The sequence below is a fragment of the Oncorhynchus masou genome, chromosome 25 (assembly GCF_036934945.1).
Source record: "Oncorhynchus masou masou isolate Uvic2021 chromosome 25, UVic_Omas_1.1, whole genome shotgun sequence".
Lineage (NCBI taxonomy): Eukaryota > Metazoa > Chordata > Actinopteri > Salmoniformes > Salmonidae > Oncorhynchus > Oncorhynchus masou.
This window is the reverse complement of record NC_088236.1, coordinates 17,981,034-17,996,766: the sequence shown is the minus strand read 5'-3', so window position 1 is coordinate 17,996,766 and position 15,733 is coordinate 17,981,034. Positions and strand designations below refer to the sequence as shown.

Genomic DNA, 15,733 nt, shown 5'->3' with positions numbered 1-15,733 from the left:
TCTCCTGAATGTGCCAAAAAAAGTCCTATTTGGGGTATTAATCTAAATCTTGCACACGTTGAGGCGGATATGGATGTGGGAGGGGACTAAATATGTTGAATTGAGTATGTTTTGCTTTATTTTATAGTGTTCAGGTGTAGTTTGTGAGTTTTGTTTCCGGTTCCGAGTCAGTCAGCTGTCAGAAACAAGAGTTTGTACATCTATAAAGATGACAACGCGTTCATTGAACTGCAACATCTAAATGTGAACTGGACAGTCGTGAAGAGGGCATGACAAAACCTTTTCCCTCTCAGGAGACTGAAAAGATTTGACATGGGTCCCCAGATCCTCAAAAGGTTCTACAGCTGCACCATTGAGAGCATCCTGACCTGTTGCATCACCCCCTGGTATGGCAACTGCTCAGCATTTGCTCAGTAAGGTGCTACATAGGGTAGTGCGTATAGCCCAGTACATCACTGGGGCCAAGCTTTCTGCCATCCAGGACCTCTATACCAGGCGGTGTCTGAGGAAAGCCCATAAAATTGTCAGAGACTCTAGTTACCCAAGTCATAGATTGTTTTCTCTGCAACCGTACGGCAAGCTGTACCGGAGCGCCAAGTCTAGGACCAAAAGGCTCCTTAACATTTTCTAACCCCAAGCCATAAGACTGCTGAACAATTAATCAAATGGCCACCGGACTATTTACATTGACACCCCCCCCTCCATTTGTTTTGTACACTGCTGTTACTCGCTGTTTATTTTCTGTGTATAGTCACTTCACCCCCACCTACATGTACAAATTACCTCAACTAAATGGTACCCCCGTACACTGACTCGGTACTGGTATCCCCTGTATATAGGCTCGTTATTGTTATTTTATTGTGTTACTTTTTATAATTTTTTACTTTAGTTCATTTGGTAAATATTTTCTTAACTCTTCTTGAACTGCACTGTTGGTTTAGGGCTTGTAAGTAAGCATTTCACAGTAATACACTTGTTGTATTCGGCCAATGTGACAAATAAAGTTTGATTTGATTTGAAACAAGCCTAAACATTTCACAGACAGGTGTTGATTTTTAAATTTTTCTTTAGTGTATTGGCAAAAGACGAGCACAGAAGAGATTCCAGTTCTGCCCTTTCAGGTGTCAGAAGGTCTTTAGGACTCCTCCTTCTCGTCTCCGTGTGTGATGATGTAACACAGTGACTTGTAGTCGATGTTGCCGGCCACGTCAATTGGAGCCACAGAGAAGGCCTGATCCACCTGAGGATTTCATCAGGAGAGGACAGTGGGGTTAGGCAACTCATTGGGAACGGATCAAAATAAATGTGAACAGATTGATTCTACTGTCCTTGTAGGACTGTACTACTGATTGAATGATTGATCCATCTCTCTCTAGTAATATGTCAACTGTGCAATATTTAAAAAAATGTATTCTTCTTGTTAAGGAGGTAAGAAGGAGTTAGACATTACCAACCTCATCTGCTGTGAATTTATCAGCCTGGTTCATCAGTAATCGTCTAAACCTAAAAAAAAAAACATTTTTGAAAAGACAAAACAAATCGAATAAACTAACATTATACTCTACGTCATTGTACAGTTTGGCAAACTAGGAAGAGATTAAAATGATACTGACTCATCCTTGTTGACGAAGCCTGTGCCGTTTGGGTCAAAGAGCTTGAAGGCTGCGAGGATGGTGTCCTCAGGGTCTGTGCCTGTAGGGGGAGAGTCACGGTATATTCCATAGTTCAGCTAGCACGGACACACACACACACACACACACACACACACACACACACACACACAAACACACACACACACACACACACACACACACACACACACACACACAATCCAGCCTAATAACCAACAGTGTAACCCACATTATATGACATAACATCATAACATTGATATCAGGACATTCATACAGAGGAAACACTGATGAATGACTGTCCCTATGGCAAGAGTCTCAGCCTTCTAATTGTGAAGTAGATAGTGTGAGATGCCGAGGGATCTCACCATTGAGTTTCTCCCCAAACAAAGAGAGGAAAACGGTGAAGTTGATGGGACCCTTCCCCTCGTTCAACATCTCATCCAGCTCCTCATCCTTTACGTTCAACTTTCCTGGGAAACAAAAAAACAAATTATTATACCAACAAATGCACATGAACGCATGCACACAGACACACACACACACATTTGTAAAGAGACTGAATACCTAGCTGTCCATAGGTTTCCCTCAGATCCTGTTTTTTGATTACACCATCTCTGTCTTGGTCAATACAGCCGAAAGCCTGGAGACAGACACAGTACAACCGTAAGTTAGTAACAGTGGTGTAAGGTAACTAGCACAAATACTTTGAAGTGCTACTTAAGTACTTTACTATTAATATTTTTGAGAACTTTTACTTTTACTTCTATACTTCTATACATATAATCCATTTCACGCACCTATCAATATAACAAGTTATGTTGCACTATATTGGATCACTCCAATATGGTATCCTTCCGCACAGCAGCATACATTCCAAGTAAGGAATGCAGATTATTCCTGTGTACCTGGTAGTGCTGAGGCTGACCCTCTTAAATAGCTGTCAACGCACTACTTCCTCCTCATCCTATTTTTCGTCTCATTCCAGAGTGGATTCGCTTGGTAAGAGCTCTATGTTAGAGTATATGGGGGCAGAAGTATACCCACAGCTATTCAATAGCTTGGAGCAGATAGCTAGCTAGCCTCTCCATCTGGGTGCTATACTGCCCCCCCTCCCCACTCGTTTGCCTTGTCTCATTTCGTTTGGGTTTTGTTGTTGTTTGTATTACTTGTGACAGAGTGTACCAACAAGGGGTGATACTCGGTTTAGTCGCTGAGGGTTTGTCTTAGTAGACTGTGTGACTTGTCTATCCACCTCTTCGGTTTTAGCCTTCGGGTTCGGCGACCACGCCTACCCCGCAAGATCGGGAGACTGTATGTTTTGCACCAGCGGACTTGCAGTTCTCACATGATAGTGAGCTAGGTGTCGCGAGGCACAAGAGTGTTAAGCCCTCGCAAGGCTGCCAGCCCTGACGGCAACCCTAGCCGCGTCCTCAGAGCATGCACAGACCAGCTGACTGAAGTGTTTGTGGACATATTCGATCTCTCCCTATCCCAGTCTGCTGTCCCCACTTGCTTCAAGATGTCCACCATTGTTCCTATACCCAAGAACGCAAAGGTAACTGAACTAAATGACTATCGCTCCGTAGCACTCACTTCTGTCATCATGAAGTGCTTTGAGTGGCTAGTTAAGGATCATATCACCTCCACCTTACCCGACACCCTAGACCCACTGCAATTTGCATACTGCCCCAATAGATCCATGGATGATGCAATTGCCATCGCACTGCACACTGCCCTGTCCCATCTGCACAGGAGGTATATCTATGTAAGAAAGCTGTTCATAGACTACAGCTGAGCCTTCAACACCATAGTACCATCCAAGCTCATCATTAAGCTTGGGGCCCTGGGTCTGAACCCCACCCTGTGCATCTGGGTCCTTTACATCCTCAAGGACCGCCACAAGGCGGTGAAGGTGGGCAACAACACCTTCACTATGCTGGTCCTCAAAACTGGGGCCTCACAAGGGTGCATGCTCGGCATCCTCCTGTACTCCCTGTTCACCCATGACTCCGTGGCCACGCACACCTCCAACTCAATCATCAAATCTGCAGAGGACACAACAGTTATAGGCCTGATTACCAACAATGATGAAACAGCCTACAGGGAGGAGGTGAGGGCCCTGGCAGAGTGGTGCCAGGAAAATGACCTCCCCCTCAACAAAACGAATGAGCTAATCATGGACTTCAGGAGACCGCAGAGGGAGCACGCCCCCATCCACATTGACTGCGGTCGGTAAAAAGCAATGTGGTAAAGAAGGCGCAACAGCACTTCTTCAACCTCAGGAGGCTGAAGAAGTTCACCTTGGCCCCTTGGCCCACTGGTACGGCATCTGCACCGTCCGCAACCACAGGACTCGCATCACCGGTCAGCCCAACGCATCACCGGGGGCACTCTGCCTGCCTTCCTGGACATCTACCTCACCTGGTGTCACAGGAAGGCGAAGAAGATCATCAAAGACCTCAGCCACCCGAGCCACTGCCTGTTCACACCGTTAACATCCAGAAGGTGAGGTCAGTACAGGTGCATCAATGCTGGGACCAAGAGACTGAAAAACAGCTTCTATCTGAAGGCTGTTAAATAGCCGGCCTCCGCCCAGTACCTTACCCTGAACTTAGTCACTGTTACTAGCCGGCTACCACCCAGTTACTCAACCATACATCTTCGAGGCTGCTACCCTATGTACAGACATGGAACACTGGTCACTTTAATAATGTTTGCATACTGTTTAACCCATTTAAAATGTATATACTGTATTCTAGTCAAGTCCATCCTTTTCAACTATTGCTGTACATATACTATTCTATCCATGTATTATTCAGATATACTATATAGTCTATCCACATACTGTCCATTATTTCTATACATCCCAACCACAGGTTGGTGGCACCTTAATTGAGGAGGAACCGCTCATGGTAAGGCTCCCCAAATACAGGTATGCCAAGCTTGTAGCGTCATGTCCAAGAAGTCTCAAGGCTGTAAATGCTGACAAAGGTGCGTCAACAAAGTACTGAAAAAAGGGTCTGAGTACTTTTGTAAATGTGTTATTTCAGGTTTTTTTTTATATAAATTTGCAAAAAAATATTGAATCAATTTTAGAATATGTAATGTGATGTAATAAATGTGAAATAAATGTGATATGTAATGTGATGTAATAAAATGTGGAAAAAGTCAAGGGGTCTAAAGATTTTCTGAATGCTCTGTATGTATAGAGAAGTGCTTGTGTTCCTAGCTCCAACAGTGCAGTAATATCTAACAATACGCACAAATCTAAAAGTGAAAGAATGGAATTAAGAAATAGAGAAATATTAGGACGAGCAATGTCGGTGTCCAGAGTATGTATATATTTAGATGCACCTGTACAGGTGGACCTGTTTGCAACTCAGGAAAACACTCATTTCCCCAGCTGGTTCTCGATGTCGGACCCTACAGGACCTCTGGGTCTGGACACCCTCGCTCACAATTGGCTTTACGTGTTCCCACCATTTCCCCTGATCACAGCTATGCTAGACAGGGTCATTTTGATGGGCCACCAGCTGCACTTGATGGCTCCATGCTGGCCGAGACCACCATGGTTCAGCCTCCTGTTGTCCCTCTTGTTGGGGGCTCCATGGCAGCTGCCCCTGAGATCCAACCTGCTCTTTCAGACACTGTGGCATCCGGACCCACACCACCTCCAGCTTTGGGCTCGGCCTCTGAAAGGCGTTAGTGGACCAGTCTAACCGTGGTCACATACGTAACCTTTGTTGTCATCCCTAGCGCCTCTTAACTGGCGTACTCAATAAACACAAAGAGCATTTGTAAATTATGTTTGAGTTTTGAAGTGTGTCCCTGACTGTCCCGAAAATAAATTGTGTCTTTTCATTTGCTTCATATAAGGAATTTGATGTGTAGAATTTACTTGTACTTTTACTCAAGAATGACAATTAAATATTTTTTCCACCACTGTACTTAAGTCCATTTAAAACAGATACTTTTAGACTTTTACTCAAGTAGAATTTTGCTGGGTGACTTTCACTTCTACCTGAGTCATTTTCTATGAAGGTATCTTTGCTTTTACTCAAGTTTGATAATTGAGTACTTTTTTCACCAGTGGTTATCTTGCTTTTGTTTGGTTTTACCTTCATCATAAAATAAATAATTATTATCCAAATGTATTTATCACTTATATTTAAAGCAGTTTCCTCTGATGTCTAATGTCTATGAACCAGCAATCCAAACTACCAATATAGCACTTTTATGAATTAGACCGTGAAAGTGTAACTATACCTCCTTAAACTCCTGTATCTGGGACTGTTCGAACATGGAGAAGACATTGGAGCAGCTCTTCTGGGCTCCTCTCTGTCTCTTATTAGCAGCCTTCTTACTGGCCTGAGAAACCAGGACAAATAGACAGACACATGATCTTTGCTGTCACTCAGTCTGACCAGAGTGAGAGGAGAGAGGGAGTCAAACAAAAGCACTTACATCAACATGTAATAATTGAAGCATGTATTCTACGTGAAAGAGTATTGAGTGATGAATTCAAACATGTCACATACATTTTTGCCTCTTCTTCTTATACTAAATCATTCTAGTTTTACTTGACCAAGGTCATCCAAAGTCAGTATGATTTAAATTCAATTCAGCATGATTTACTTTCTAAGGACTTATATTTGTAATCAAAACAGTAGGATATTATAAAAGGGCTTTGAACACTGTAAAATGAGTTCCAATAGAAACCTAACACCAGATTTACTCTCTACATAGTCAAAAACGCTTCTAATATTGTATCACAACAATTAACTCCATTCCAGATCAATATTACAGAGATATATTGCTCAAAAGGAAAGTTAGATGGCAAATGATGAATAATATGGAGAATGTGATTTTTCTACTCACCATGTCAGTGTGTGTTGCGATGTCTCTCTTGGTCCAGGACTATGTGTGATTAGTGGGGAGGGTTTATATGTATGGCCCATGTTATCTTCTGCCCTCCTATAATAAGCCTGCAGTGGGTGCCATAGTCCCTTACATGGCCATCTCTAACCTCTCTCTGTGGGAACACGATAAGGACCCAAGGACCAGGATTCCACTGGGGTGGTAGAAGGAGATAGGGAGAGATATAGTTCAGGGGGGAGGGGTGATACAATGAGAGAAGAGAAGGGAGAGAGAGAGAGGGGAGGTGGATGTGCAGAGATACAGTGAGAGAGCGGGGATGGCGGGATATGGCAAACGAGGAGGTAGGATTTAGAGGATTGTGGGTATTATGTGATGCAATCTGAGTAGTCAGTAAAATCTCTACCGATGAAAAGTTGAGATGTTACCCATTGGTATGGCTGTTGTTTATACTCTTATTTCAGTTGTGTTGGGTGTTTGCCTGATTTTGTGTTACTCACCTACTCTTCGACTTTGCTGAACAGAAACGTTACAGTTCTTTATGACACCAAAGTATGTGGTCATGTACAGCAAAAGCCTAAATGTTTTATGATGATAGATACACAAAAGAAATATAATTTTTTTATAGCAACTTTATTTACAATAAACAAAGCACATTCTCATTCTTAGATATACATATTAGCAATTAAGACCTAAACTCATCATACATACCTTTTATAAAGAAGCATTTCATTTCCCACTAACAGGAAGTGAAAGACTAAACTGCAATACATTTGAAACGTATAAATCCTTTACTTTTGAGTTACTGTATCTAAGGTAACATCTCTGGATTGTACGGACATCAGCAAACTGAAAACATACAGATATTATAAATCAATGTCAATGCTTTTCACATGAACGTTATATTACAGTACTAACCAGGCTTCAAACACCTGCAATCAGTGGTAGCTTGAGAACATGTTATAACAAGGGTTCAGTACTTGCTGTGACACACCACCTGTGCATTGTGGGTACTCCAGGAAATTTACAGAGACTCTGTATAATACTGTACACTAGGAAAAATACTGATTTAACCTGCCTCTTTGTTTTCCATAGTGTGTGTGCTGTGTGGTAGGGTTATATGTTAGTACAATGAGTTCTCCACACATATATTCCCTCTCTCACCAGTGAGGAGGAATGCTTTACTCTGTGAGAGCCTCGAAAAAAGGGTTGGGTGACCTTAGATGGGAGGGGGTTCTTAATTGGACAATAGTTCATCCTCTCCTCAACTCTTCTGTCCTCCTCTCCTCTGTGACCTGGAAACTGATAAGTGGTCAAGGAGAGAGTTAATTTGTTTGTAGGCGAACAGAGGAGTGTCCTCCTCACTTCTATAGCTTCCTCTCGCGAAGGATACTGAAGTGCATCCTCCGCGGCAGAGTTTTGAAATCTGCCCCCTTTGATTCAGCTGTTGTTCACTTGGAGGAGAAAAGAATGCACATATTTCAAAACAATACTTGTAGTTTTATCTACAAAATGTATAGCACAACTAGCTACATTAGATTTTACTACTTTACACCCCTGTAAACGTCATTTGTATGATGACCCGCTAGTGAAGAAGGAGGGACTCATTTCATACAAATGCATTTGTTTCCATGTTTCTTCCCTTCCTCTCCTCGATTACCGTTGACCTTTTTCAAAAGGAGGCGAGGTGAGGATGGAGGAGAGGATGCGATTTGAGCAAAACCAATTGAGATTCTCCAGAGTCATTTACTGCAGGTTCACCTGTATCACCCCCTATAGGTGGGAGGCAGTTACGACCCTCTCACTGTGTCAGCATGCACGCTGCCATCTTACAGGCTACTGCAGAGATAAGTGCTGCCCCCCGGCCACTCCCTTCCTCTGATTGGATGAAGGTGATGTCACAGTGAGGCGTCAGCTCACGTACAACTTTGTGGAACCTGTCTTGGAAACTGTGGAGGGAGATCAACATCAGGGTTAGAATAACATCCATGACATTTTCACTAGATATGACTAGCATCATTTGTATGTTACAGACTTAGTGACCCTCTGTCTCTCTCTCTCTGCCTCTCCCTCCCCCTCCTCACCAGGGATGGAGTTTGTAGACGGAGCCGTCAACGCCCACGGTGATCTTCAGCACCTCCTGGCTGCGGCGTTCTCTCATGCGATTGATTACGGCGGCTAACCCTGCTCCACACATGTGTGCTGCCCGCGTGGACACGCTCTCACACGCCAGACGCACTATGTCACAGTCCATCTCCGAGGGCAACACGCCCAGCGTGGACAGGATGTTGTAGATCTGCTTCCTGTCACCAGAGTCACTGAGAATCACACAGGGTGAGAATACACAGAACATTTACTAAGGAACCAAGACTTACTGAGCGTAGCTTTACTGTCTCACACAGAAGACAGTCACTGACACAAACTGTGTTGCTGTAATTCTAATAGTGTTGACAGATGTTATTGTCATTTCACGGTTTTGTCTTGATCCCTCACCTCTCTATCTGGGAGACGTAGCGCGTATCAAAGCTGCCACGAGTCTTCAGCAGGTCAGAGGCTTCCCCGTTAAACAGCAGCTCTTCATTCACCAGCTTCAACAATACCACCCTCACCAGCTCTCCCATGTACTTCCCACTGATCAACTTCTCGTAGCTACAGACAGATGGAGGGAGGGGGAGACAGTAGAGGGAAGCCGCAGGGCAGAGGAGGTGGATGGAGAGAGAGTCGTGCGTCACATAACACGTGAACCTATATATATATATCCCTGTCATCATAATTTCCCAGCTAGGCTGAAGAATAAGAAGGATTGCAAAGCAGGAGAGCGATCTCTCCATCTCTCTATCGTTGTGAGTGGAGAGAGAGATAAAGTGCTAGGGTGAGTGAGGCTCAGCTCCTCGGTTGCCTGTGTGAAGAGACTTTCAGAGCAAATGGTAAACAGCCATTAGCCTGGTTGAGCACTGGACAGGAGCTCATTAATCTGACCCTGACGTACATGGGCCTGCCACTGGCCACAGCCAGGAAAACAACCTGGTTACCTAGCGACTACACAGGCTGTAGGTCAGTCAGGTGAGCGTCATAGAAAGGTGAGGGAGAGAACAAGAGAGAGAGAGAGAGAGAGGCACGTTTCCACCTGTGCTTATCCTCAGGCTGCATGTGCAGTGTGTCACAGAAACATGTGCAGTGTGTCACAGAAACATGTGCAGTGTGTCACAGAAACATGTGCAGTGTGTCACAGAAACATGTGCAGTGTGTCACAGAAACATGTGCAGTGTGTCACAGAAACATGTGCAGTGTGTCACAGAATTATGTGCAGCTCTCAGCAACACATTGGACTCTTACTTTGAGCTTCTAAGAATGTCTGGATACACGTGCAGTATTAGCTGGAACTACTGGTAAAAATATAGTGAAAGCAGGTGCTTCCACACAGGTGTTTCCTTAATTAATTAAGCAATTAAAACATCCCATCATGCTTAGGGTCATGTATAAAAATGCCCAGTTGCCCTTTATTTTGTCTACCATGGCTAGAAGAAGAGATCTCAGTGACTTTGAAAGAGGGGTCTCAAAGGAACACAGGGGGTTTAAAGGGTGTGTGTGTGTGTGTGTATGTTTCAGTCACCAGATCTCAACCCAATTAAACACTTATGTGAGATTCTGGAGCGGCGCCTGAGACAGTGTTTTCCACCACCATCAACAAAACACCAAAAGATGGAATTTCTCGTGGAAGAATGATGTCACATTCCTCCAACAGAGTTCCAGACACTTATGCCAAGGTGCATAGAAGCTGTTCTGGTGGCTTGTGGTGGACCAATGCCCTATGAAAACACTTTATGTTGGTGTTTCCTTTATTTTGGCAGTTACCTCTAGGTACTACTTTCAAGAATCGATTAATTTAGCCTCTTTTATATCTATGAAATGTTTAATCACCAGTGGAGATTGGAACACCCCCTAAACTTAGAAGGGCCTGGTTGATTCTTTGTGAAACAGACAGCTCTCCAGTACTCACAGTTGTTGTCCAGGGTTGAGTGATGTCTCATCCACCACCCTGTCGTACTCCAGTCTGAATTCCTCCAGCTCTCCGTTGGCACCGAAGGCCCCCCACTCTGTGTTCACACACATCCTCCCCTCTTCTCCCTCCACCAGCTCCACTGTCCTCATCTCCTCCATGTAGCATGCGTTACACCCAGTACCTGGGGACAGGACAATGCTCATATTACACTTGATTTGTGTGTTGTATTACAGACAAACACCAACATAGTTGGCTTTAAAAAGGGGTAGAGTAGGTGGTAGGTAACAGGAGATTAGTGGATGAGCAATCAATGTGTGTGTGTGTCCTCACCCACAATCATTCCCACTTCGCAGCTGCGGTCCTCATAGTAGCAAGATATCATGGTAGCAACTGTATCGTTCACCATGGCAACTACGTCCATCTCAAAGTCCTGAAGAGTAAAGGAACATTTCAGTACGGATCTATTTACATGAATCTACTGTGCATGTTTTACAAATGTCTCATAGCATGTCTATCATAACATATTTATAATTGTGTGTATCGTAAACATAGAATCCTTATCCTGTAGTAAAAACCCTACCCCTCTCCTCTTGATGGCATCTCTCAGTAGTCCCACCACGTTGTTACCCTCGGCTCCAGAAGCCTTGAACCCTTTGGTCCAGTTCAGTAGGATGCCCTGGGTGGAACACACAGGTTAGAGTTAGGGGTAGGGTTGTTAGCAGGGCTCAGAGGAGGCTGGTAGGCTGCCCCTGAACAGGCAGTTAACCCAATGTTCCTAGGCCGTCATTGAAAATAAGAATTTGTTCTTAACTGACTTGCCTCGTTCAATAAAGGTAAAAATAAATAAATAAATAAATAAAATAGGATGACATGCTTATTGTAATGTCTGGAATTGAGTAAATGGAACAGAGTCAACCTTGTGGTGTCCATATGTTTGATGAGTTTGATATAATTCCATTCATTGCATTCCAGCCATTACAATGAGCCCGTCCACTTATAGTTCCTCCCACCAGCCTCCTCTGACAGACACTATCTCAGACAATCAGATAGTCACTGAGGTCAACTCTCTAATCTGAAGTCTCTAAACTTGTGTGGATCTTGTACTTAGTCCATGTCGTACCTTGTCTATGTCCTCATGTCGTACGGGGAAGGAGAAGGTGAAACCCAGAGGAAGCTTCCTGTGTTTGATGTGGTGTCTGTCCAGGAAGTCCGATATACACTCTGCAATGTAGTCAAAGAGCTGAGAAGAGAGAGGGAGGGAAGAGGGAAAAGGAGAAAGAGGGGAAGACGGAGAAATGGAAAGACAGGATTTATGGGACACTAGTTACACTGGTCAGCACAGTGCACTTCTGAGTGAACACTTCTAAGTACACTAGTGCTGCACGCTCACCATCTCAGCCGTGCCTGTCATTGCGTCTTCAGGGATGGAGTACATCTGGTGTTTGGTCTCCACCTTCCACCCCCTCTCCTCATCCTCCCCCACCTTCACCAACATCACACGGAAGTTAGTCCCCCCAGGTCCAGGGCCAGGAAATCCCCCACCTCTGACACAGCGCAGCATAGAGAAGGTTGTCATAAAGGATCAAACACACACTCACACAACCAGGGTTTTTTGGAATACAGTTTTAGTGTGGAATATTGTATTTCAAAAAGCCCTAGACACTGAATGTAAGCTAGATCTAATAAGAAATGTAATGTTCTTTCATGTTCTTTCATGTACCATTCGGTACAAATAGACTAGCTATCATGAATTTACATTGTTATTTCACAAGAAGGCATTGAATAAATGGGTTGTTGAACCAAATCGGTGGCTTATGCAAAGTGTAACTTGATCAAAAAAACTTGATCATAAAAACATGTTTTCCAATCTCAAGAGGTAAAAAACAATCAAGTTGAGTATAGTAAGTGCCTATAAAGAGCCAAATAAAGTAAGTGTTTAATGTCACAGGTTTGACTGTAACAGGGTTGGTGATTTCATCTTAAATCAGCCATAAATATGTTTGTGACAGGGAGAATGGAAGCTGTGTGCAAGAGTGAGGGGCAATTGAATGCAAGCTTATTTTTTTAGGGGAAATTGTTAAAACCTTTCTAGCCTGTATGGGTAACAGTGTTGACGTGTTATGCCCGACCCGCTCAGTTTTCCACCACAGGACACCAGAAAATTGCCAACATTTTTAAAACCAGCTCACCTTTTTTTTACAATATGATTTTAAATGTTTCTATAAAATAAATGTTTTTAAAGGAATGATTTCACCACATTAAAACAAGAGTTCAGTTCACGTAACAGGGTTGACCTTAAAATGAGGGACCAATGTGAATTAATCAGTAATCACATTAAATAATTAATAATCTTCAGAAATGACTGTCAAAGCAACAAAATAACTAGAGTTTTACATTGTTGGTTAAAACTTTGAGAAATGTTGTGGGTAAGTGGGTTAAAACCTTCCTAGAAGTCAGAGGGTGTGACTTCTATTTCATATTGAAATTCAGATAAGTTGAATTCTCTTAGTTGTCTATATTAAACTTCATTTAAAAACTTATACGGGATTGGTGTCCCTATACCGGGACGGGTGCACTAATGTGTGCTAATGTGATTAACATGACAGTTGTAAGTAACAGCAAACTTTCCAGGACATAGACATGTCTTATATGGGCACTGTAGTTGTTACAGTGAAAAAATACCATGCTCTTGTTTGAGGAGAGTCCACAACAACAAAAAATGTATCAACTGGTTTGATACATTCACCTCTGAAGGTAAATAATGCACTTACATTCTGTAATCTTGCTCTGATTTCCCAGAGATAAAATGTAGCGTAGTTTTGTTTCATAAAATACATTTTTATACTCAAATGTAGGAACTGGGTTCTACAGTCTCTGGCTCCACACCCATCCCGCATGGCGATCTAGATGTGTGAAAGTGAGTGTATAAGCTAATGATCCATCATGTAGGACATTCCTTGGAGTGTGTAAACTTACACTTTGTATTACCATATCATTTTTGTATGTTCTCTATAGTTATGTACTTGAAAATGTATCAATTGACCAATTCGGCACGTTTGGGCAGACTTGATACAAAATATTGTCCAGTATTGCAATGCTTCACTGGATCAATCTGAAACTTTGCACACACACTGCTCCCATCTAGTGGCCAAAATATGAGTTGCGCCTAAACTGCAATATTATATTATGGCCTTTCGCTTGTATTTCAAAGATGATGATTTTTTTGTTTTATAGAAAAAGTTGTTTTGTTTGTATTATCTTTAACCAGATCTAATGTGTTACATTCTCCTACATTCATTTCACATTTCCACAAACTTCAAGGTGTTTCCTTTCAAATGGTATCAAGAATATGAATATCCTTGCCTCAGGTCCTGAGCAGTTAGATTTGGGTATGTAATTTTAGGCAAAAATTGATAAAAAGGGTCTGATCCTTTCATATAACAGGCTTTTAAAAATGCAATATTGGCGCACAATTTCTACTTAAAATATGAAAGATACGCAAAAGGCCCTCATTTCGTTGAGCGACCCAAATGAGGTAAATGCCTCTACCTGATCCCTCAGGAGTGGAGTAGACGTAGGTGGGCAGCATTTTGACGCTGGACTCCTGGTGCGTCTCTACACGCAGTCCCCGGTCCATCTCCCTCATCATCCTCTTCATCACCTCCTTCAACTGCTCCTTCTTCAACCTGAACTCCGACAGAATCTGCTCCACCTGGGGAGGGAGGGACGAACAGGGTCAGAGCAGGTCTCATTCATAAAATACCTTTAGAATAGAATAACATTATTTCCCCCCAAGGAAACGTCAGGTGTGGCATTTCTCAAGCCCAAGGACACTTTACATATGTCACAGATAAAGTACAGCAGGGGTTCCCTGTTCATAGCGGTTATGAACCAAGCACCATTTTTTACATTTGATTTCAGAGTTTTTCTCACGAACCCATTTTAAATCAGGTGACCCCACATGGGTAGTGAACCCTAGTTTGGGAAACGATGGAGTACATAATTTATAGCACAATAAAGCAAATATTGAAAAAAAAGTTGTGTAGGAGAGTAAGGGATAACGAAGATTTAATATTTCACTTCAGCCCTTGCTCTCCATTTTTGTTCATCTAAAATGTGACCTGCTGAAACACAAACATTGAAAACAAATCAAATCAAATGTAATAAGTTGAAAGTCAAAGAAGTTGCTATTTGCAGTATGCCCTGTTTGATGGTTGCCACGAAGACACACAGAATTTCATCCAGCTATTTCACAAAGAGGACAAAGTAGTGAACTGAACATCTGACAAAGCTTCTCACCCATAATTTCTTCTCAAACACGGGGCAGTCTGTGTGTGAAGACGAGTTAATTCAGACAACATTCATGCAGAACAGTATGAGTAATAATAGTAGTCAAATTATAACATAATTAAGGCAATAATGTACAAATTATTTGAAAATCAATTCAAGTAACTCAATCCTAAGTAAACTATTCTGACGTTAAAACCTAGACTGGATACCAAAATGAGTTCTCATCTAAACTCTTCAGAAATGTGTGTCTTACCATGAGGGCTGTCTCTAGCACAGAGCTGAGGTTACAAGGCATCTTCCCCATCTGGCCCGTGTAGGAGCTGACACACGGCATCTTTTCTAGCCTTACAAACGACTCTCCGTGTGTATCTAGGTGTATGTATAGTGTGAGTCTGCAGAGCCAGTGGACTGTAAATACAGTTGAATGAGGACCTCAGCTGTTTTTATGCTCTGGTAAAAGGGGCTGGCCGGAGAAGATGGTGGCCTCTGTACACACACAAACGCCCACACCCTAATGCCTCATCCCATCTGGCCAAGGTCACATGGTCAGATGAAATATCTATGACCTGATTTCAGGAGAGCTATAGACTGAGTGTACAAGACTGACCAGGTGAATCCAGGTGAACGCTATGATCCCTTATTGATGTCACTTGTTAAATCCACTTCAATCAGTTTAGATGAAGGGAAGGAGACAGGTTAAATAATGATTTTTAAGCCTTGAGATAATTGAGACATGGATTCAGAGGGTGAATGGGCAAGACAAAATATTTAAGAGCCTTTGAACAGGGTATGGTAGTAGGTGTCAGGCGCACCAGTTTGAGTGTGTCAAGAACTGCAACGCTGCTGGATTTTTCACGCTCAACAGTTTCCTTGTGTATCAAGAATGGCCCGTGTGTTTCAAAAATCTAGCCAACTTGACACAACTGTGGGAAGC

The 15,733-nt window shown here is 42.8% G+C and overlaps 2 protein-coding genes across 2 annotated transcripts; both read right to left on the bottom strand.

Moving 5' to 3' along the window:
* Nucleotides 1–1,048: 1,048 nt before the first annotated feature.
* On the bottom strand, nt 1,049–6,594 carry LOC135513852 (myosin regulatory light chain 2, atrial isoform-like). Its single transcript, XM_064936813.1, has 7 exons — nt 6,510–6,594; nt 5,898–5,999; nt 2,196–2,271; nt 1,997–2,101; nt 1,614–1,692; nt 1,455–1,503; nt 1,049–1,240 (listed from the first exon to the last, which is right to left on the bottom strand). Exons 1-7 carry the CDS (start codon nt 6,510–6,512, stop codon nt 1,136–1,138), a joined length of 519 nt encoding a protein of 172 aa, XP_064792885.1. The 5' UTR covers nt 6,513–6,594; the 3' UTR covers nt 1,049–1,135.
* Nucleotides 6,595–7,132: 538 nt separating this feature from the next.
* Nucleotides 7,133–15,195, bottom strand: LOC135513851 (hexokinase-4-like). Its single transcript, XM_064936812.1, is given in 11 exon segments — nt 7,133–8,455; nt 8,591–8,824; nt 9,000–9,155; nt 10,507–10,690; nt 10,840–10,939; nt 11,090–11,185; nt 11,630–11,749; nt 11,900–12,018; nt 12,021–12,053; nt 14,059–14,221; nt 15,053–15,195. Coding segments are annotated over 11 exon segments (1,434 nt in total). The 5' UTR covers nt 15,134–15,195; the 3' UTR covers nt 7,133–8,307.
* Nucleotides 15,196–15,733: the final 538 nt, after the last annotated feature.

Bases quoted from the DNA above. Each gene is read 5' to 3' on its own strand.
- LOC135513852 (XM_064936813.1), bottom strand. The intron at 1,693-1,996 runs GTGAGATCCCTC...CTCCCCCTACAG, and splicing joins GTTTGGGGAGAAACTCAATG to GCACAGACCCTGAGGACACC. The intron at 1,241-1,454 runs GTTGGTAATGTC...TGAAATCCTCAG, and splicing joins ATAAATTCACAGCAGATGAG to GTGGATCAGGCCTTCTCTGT.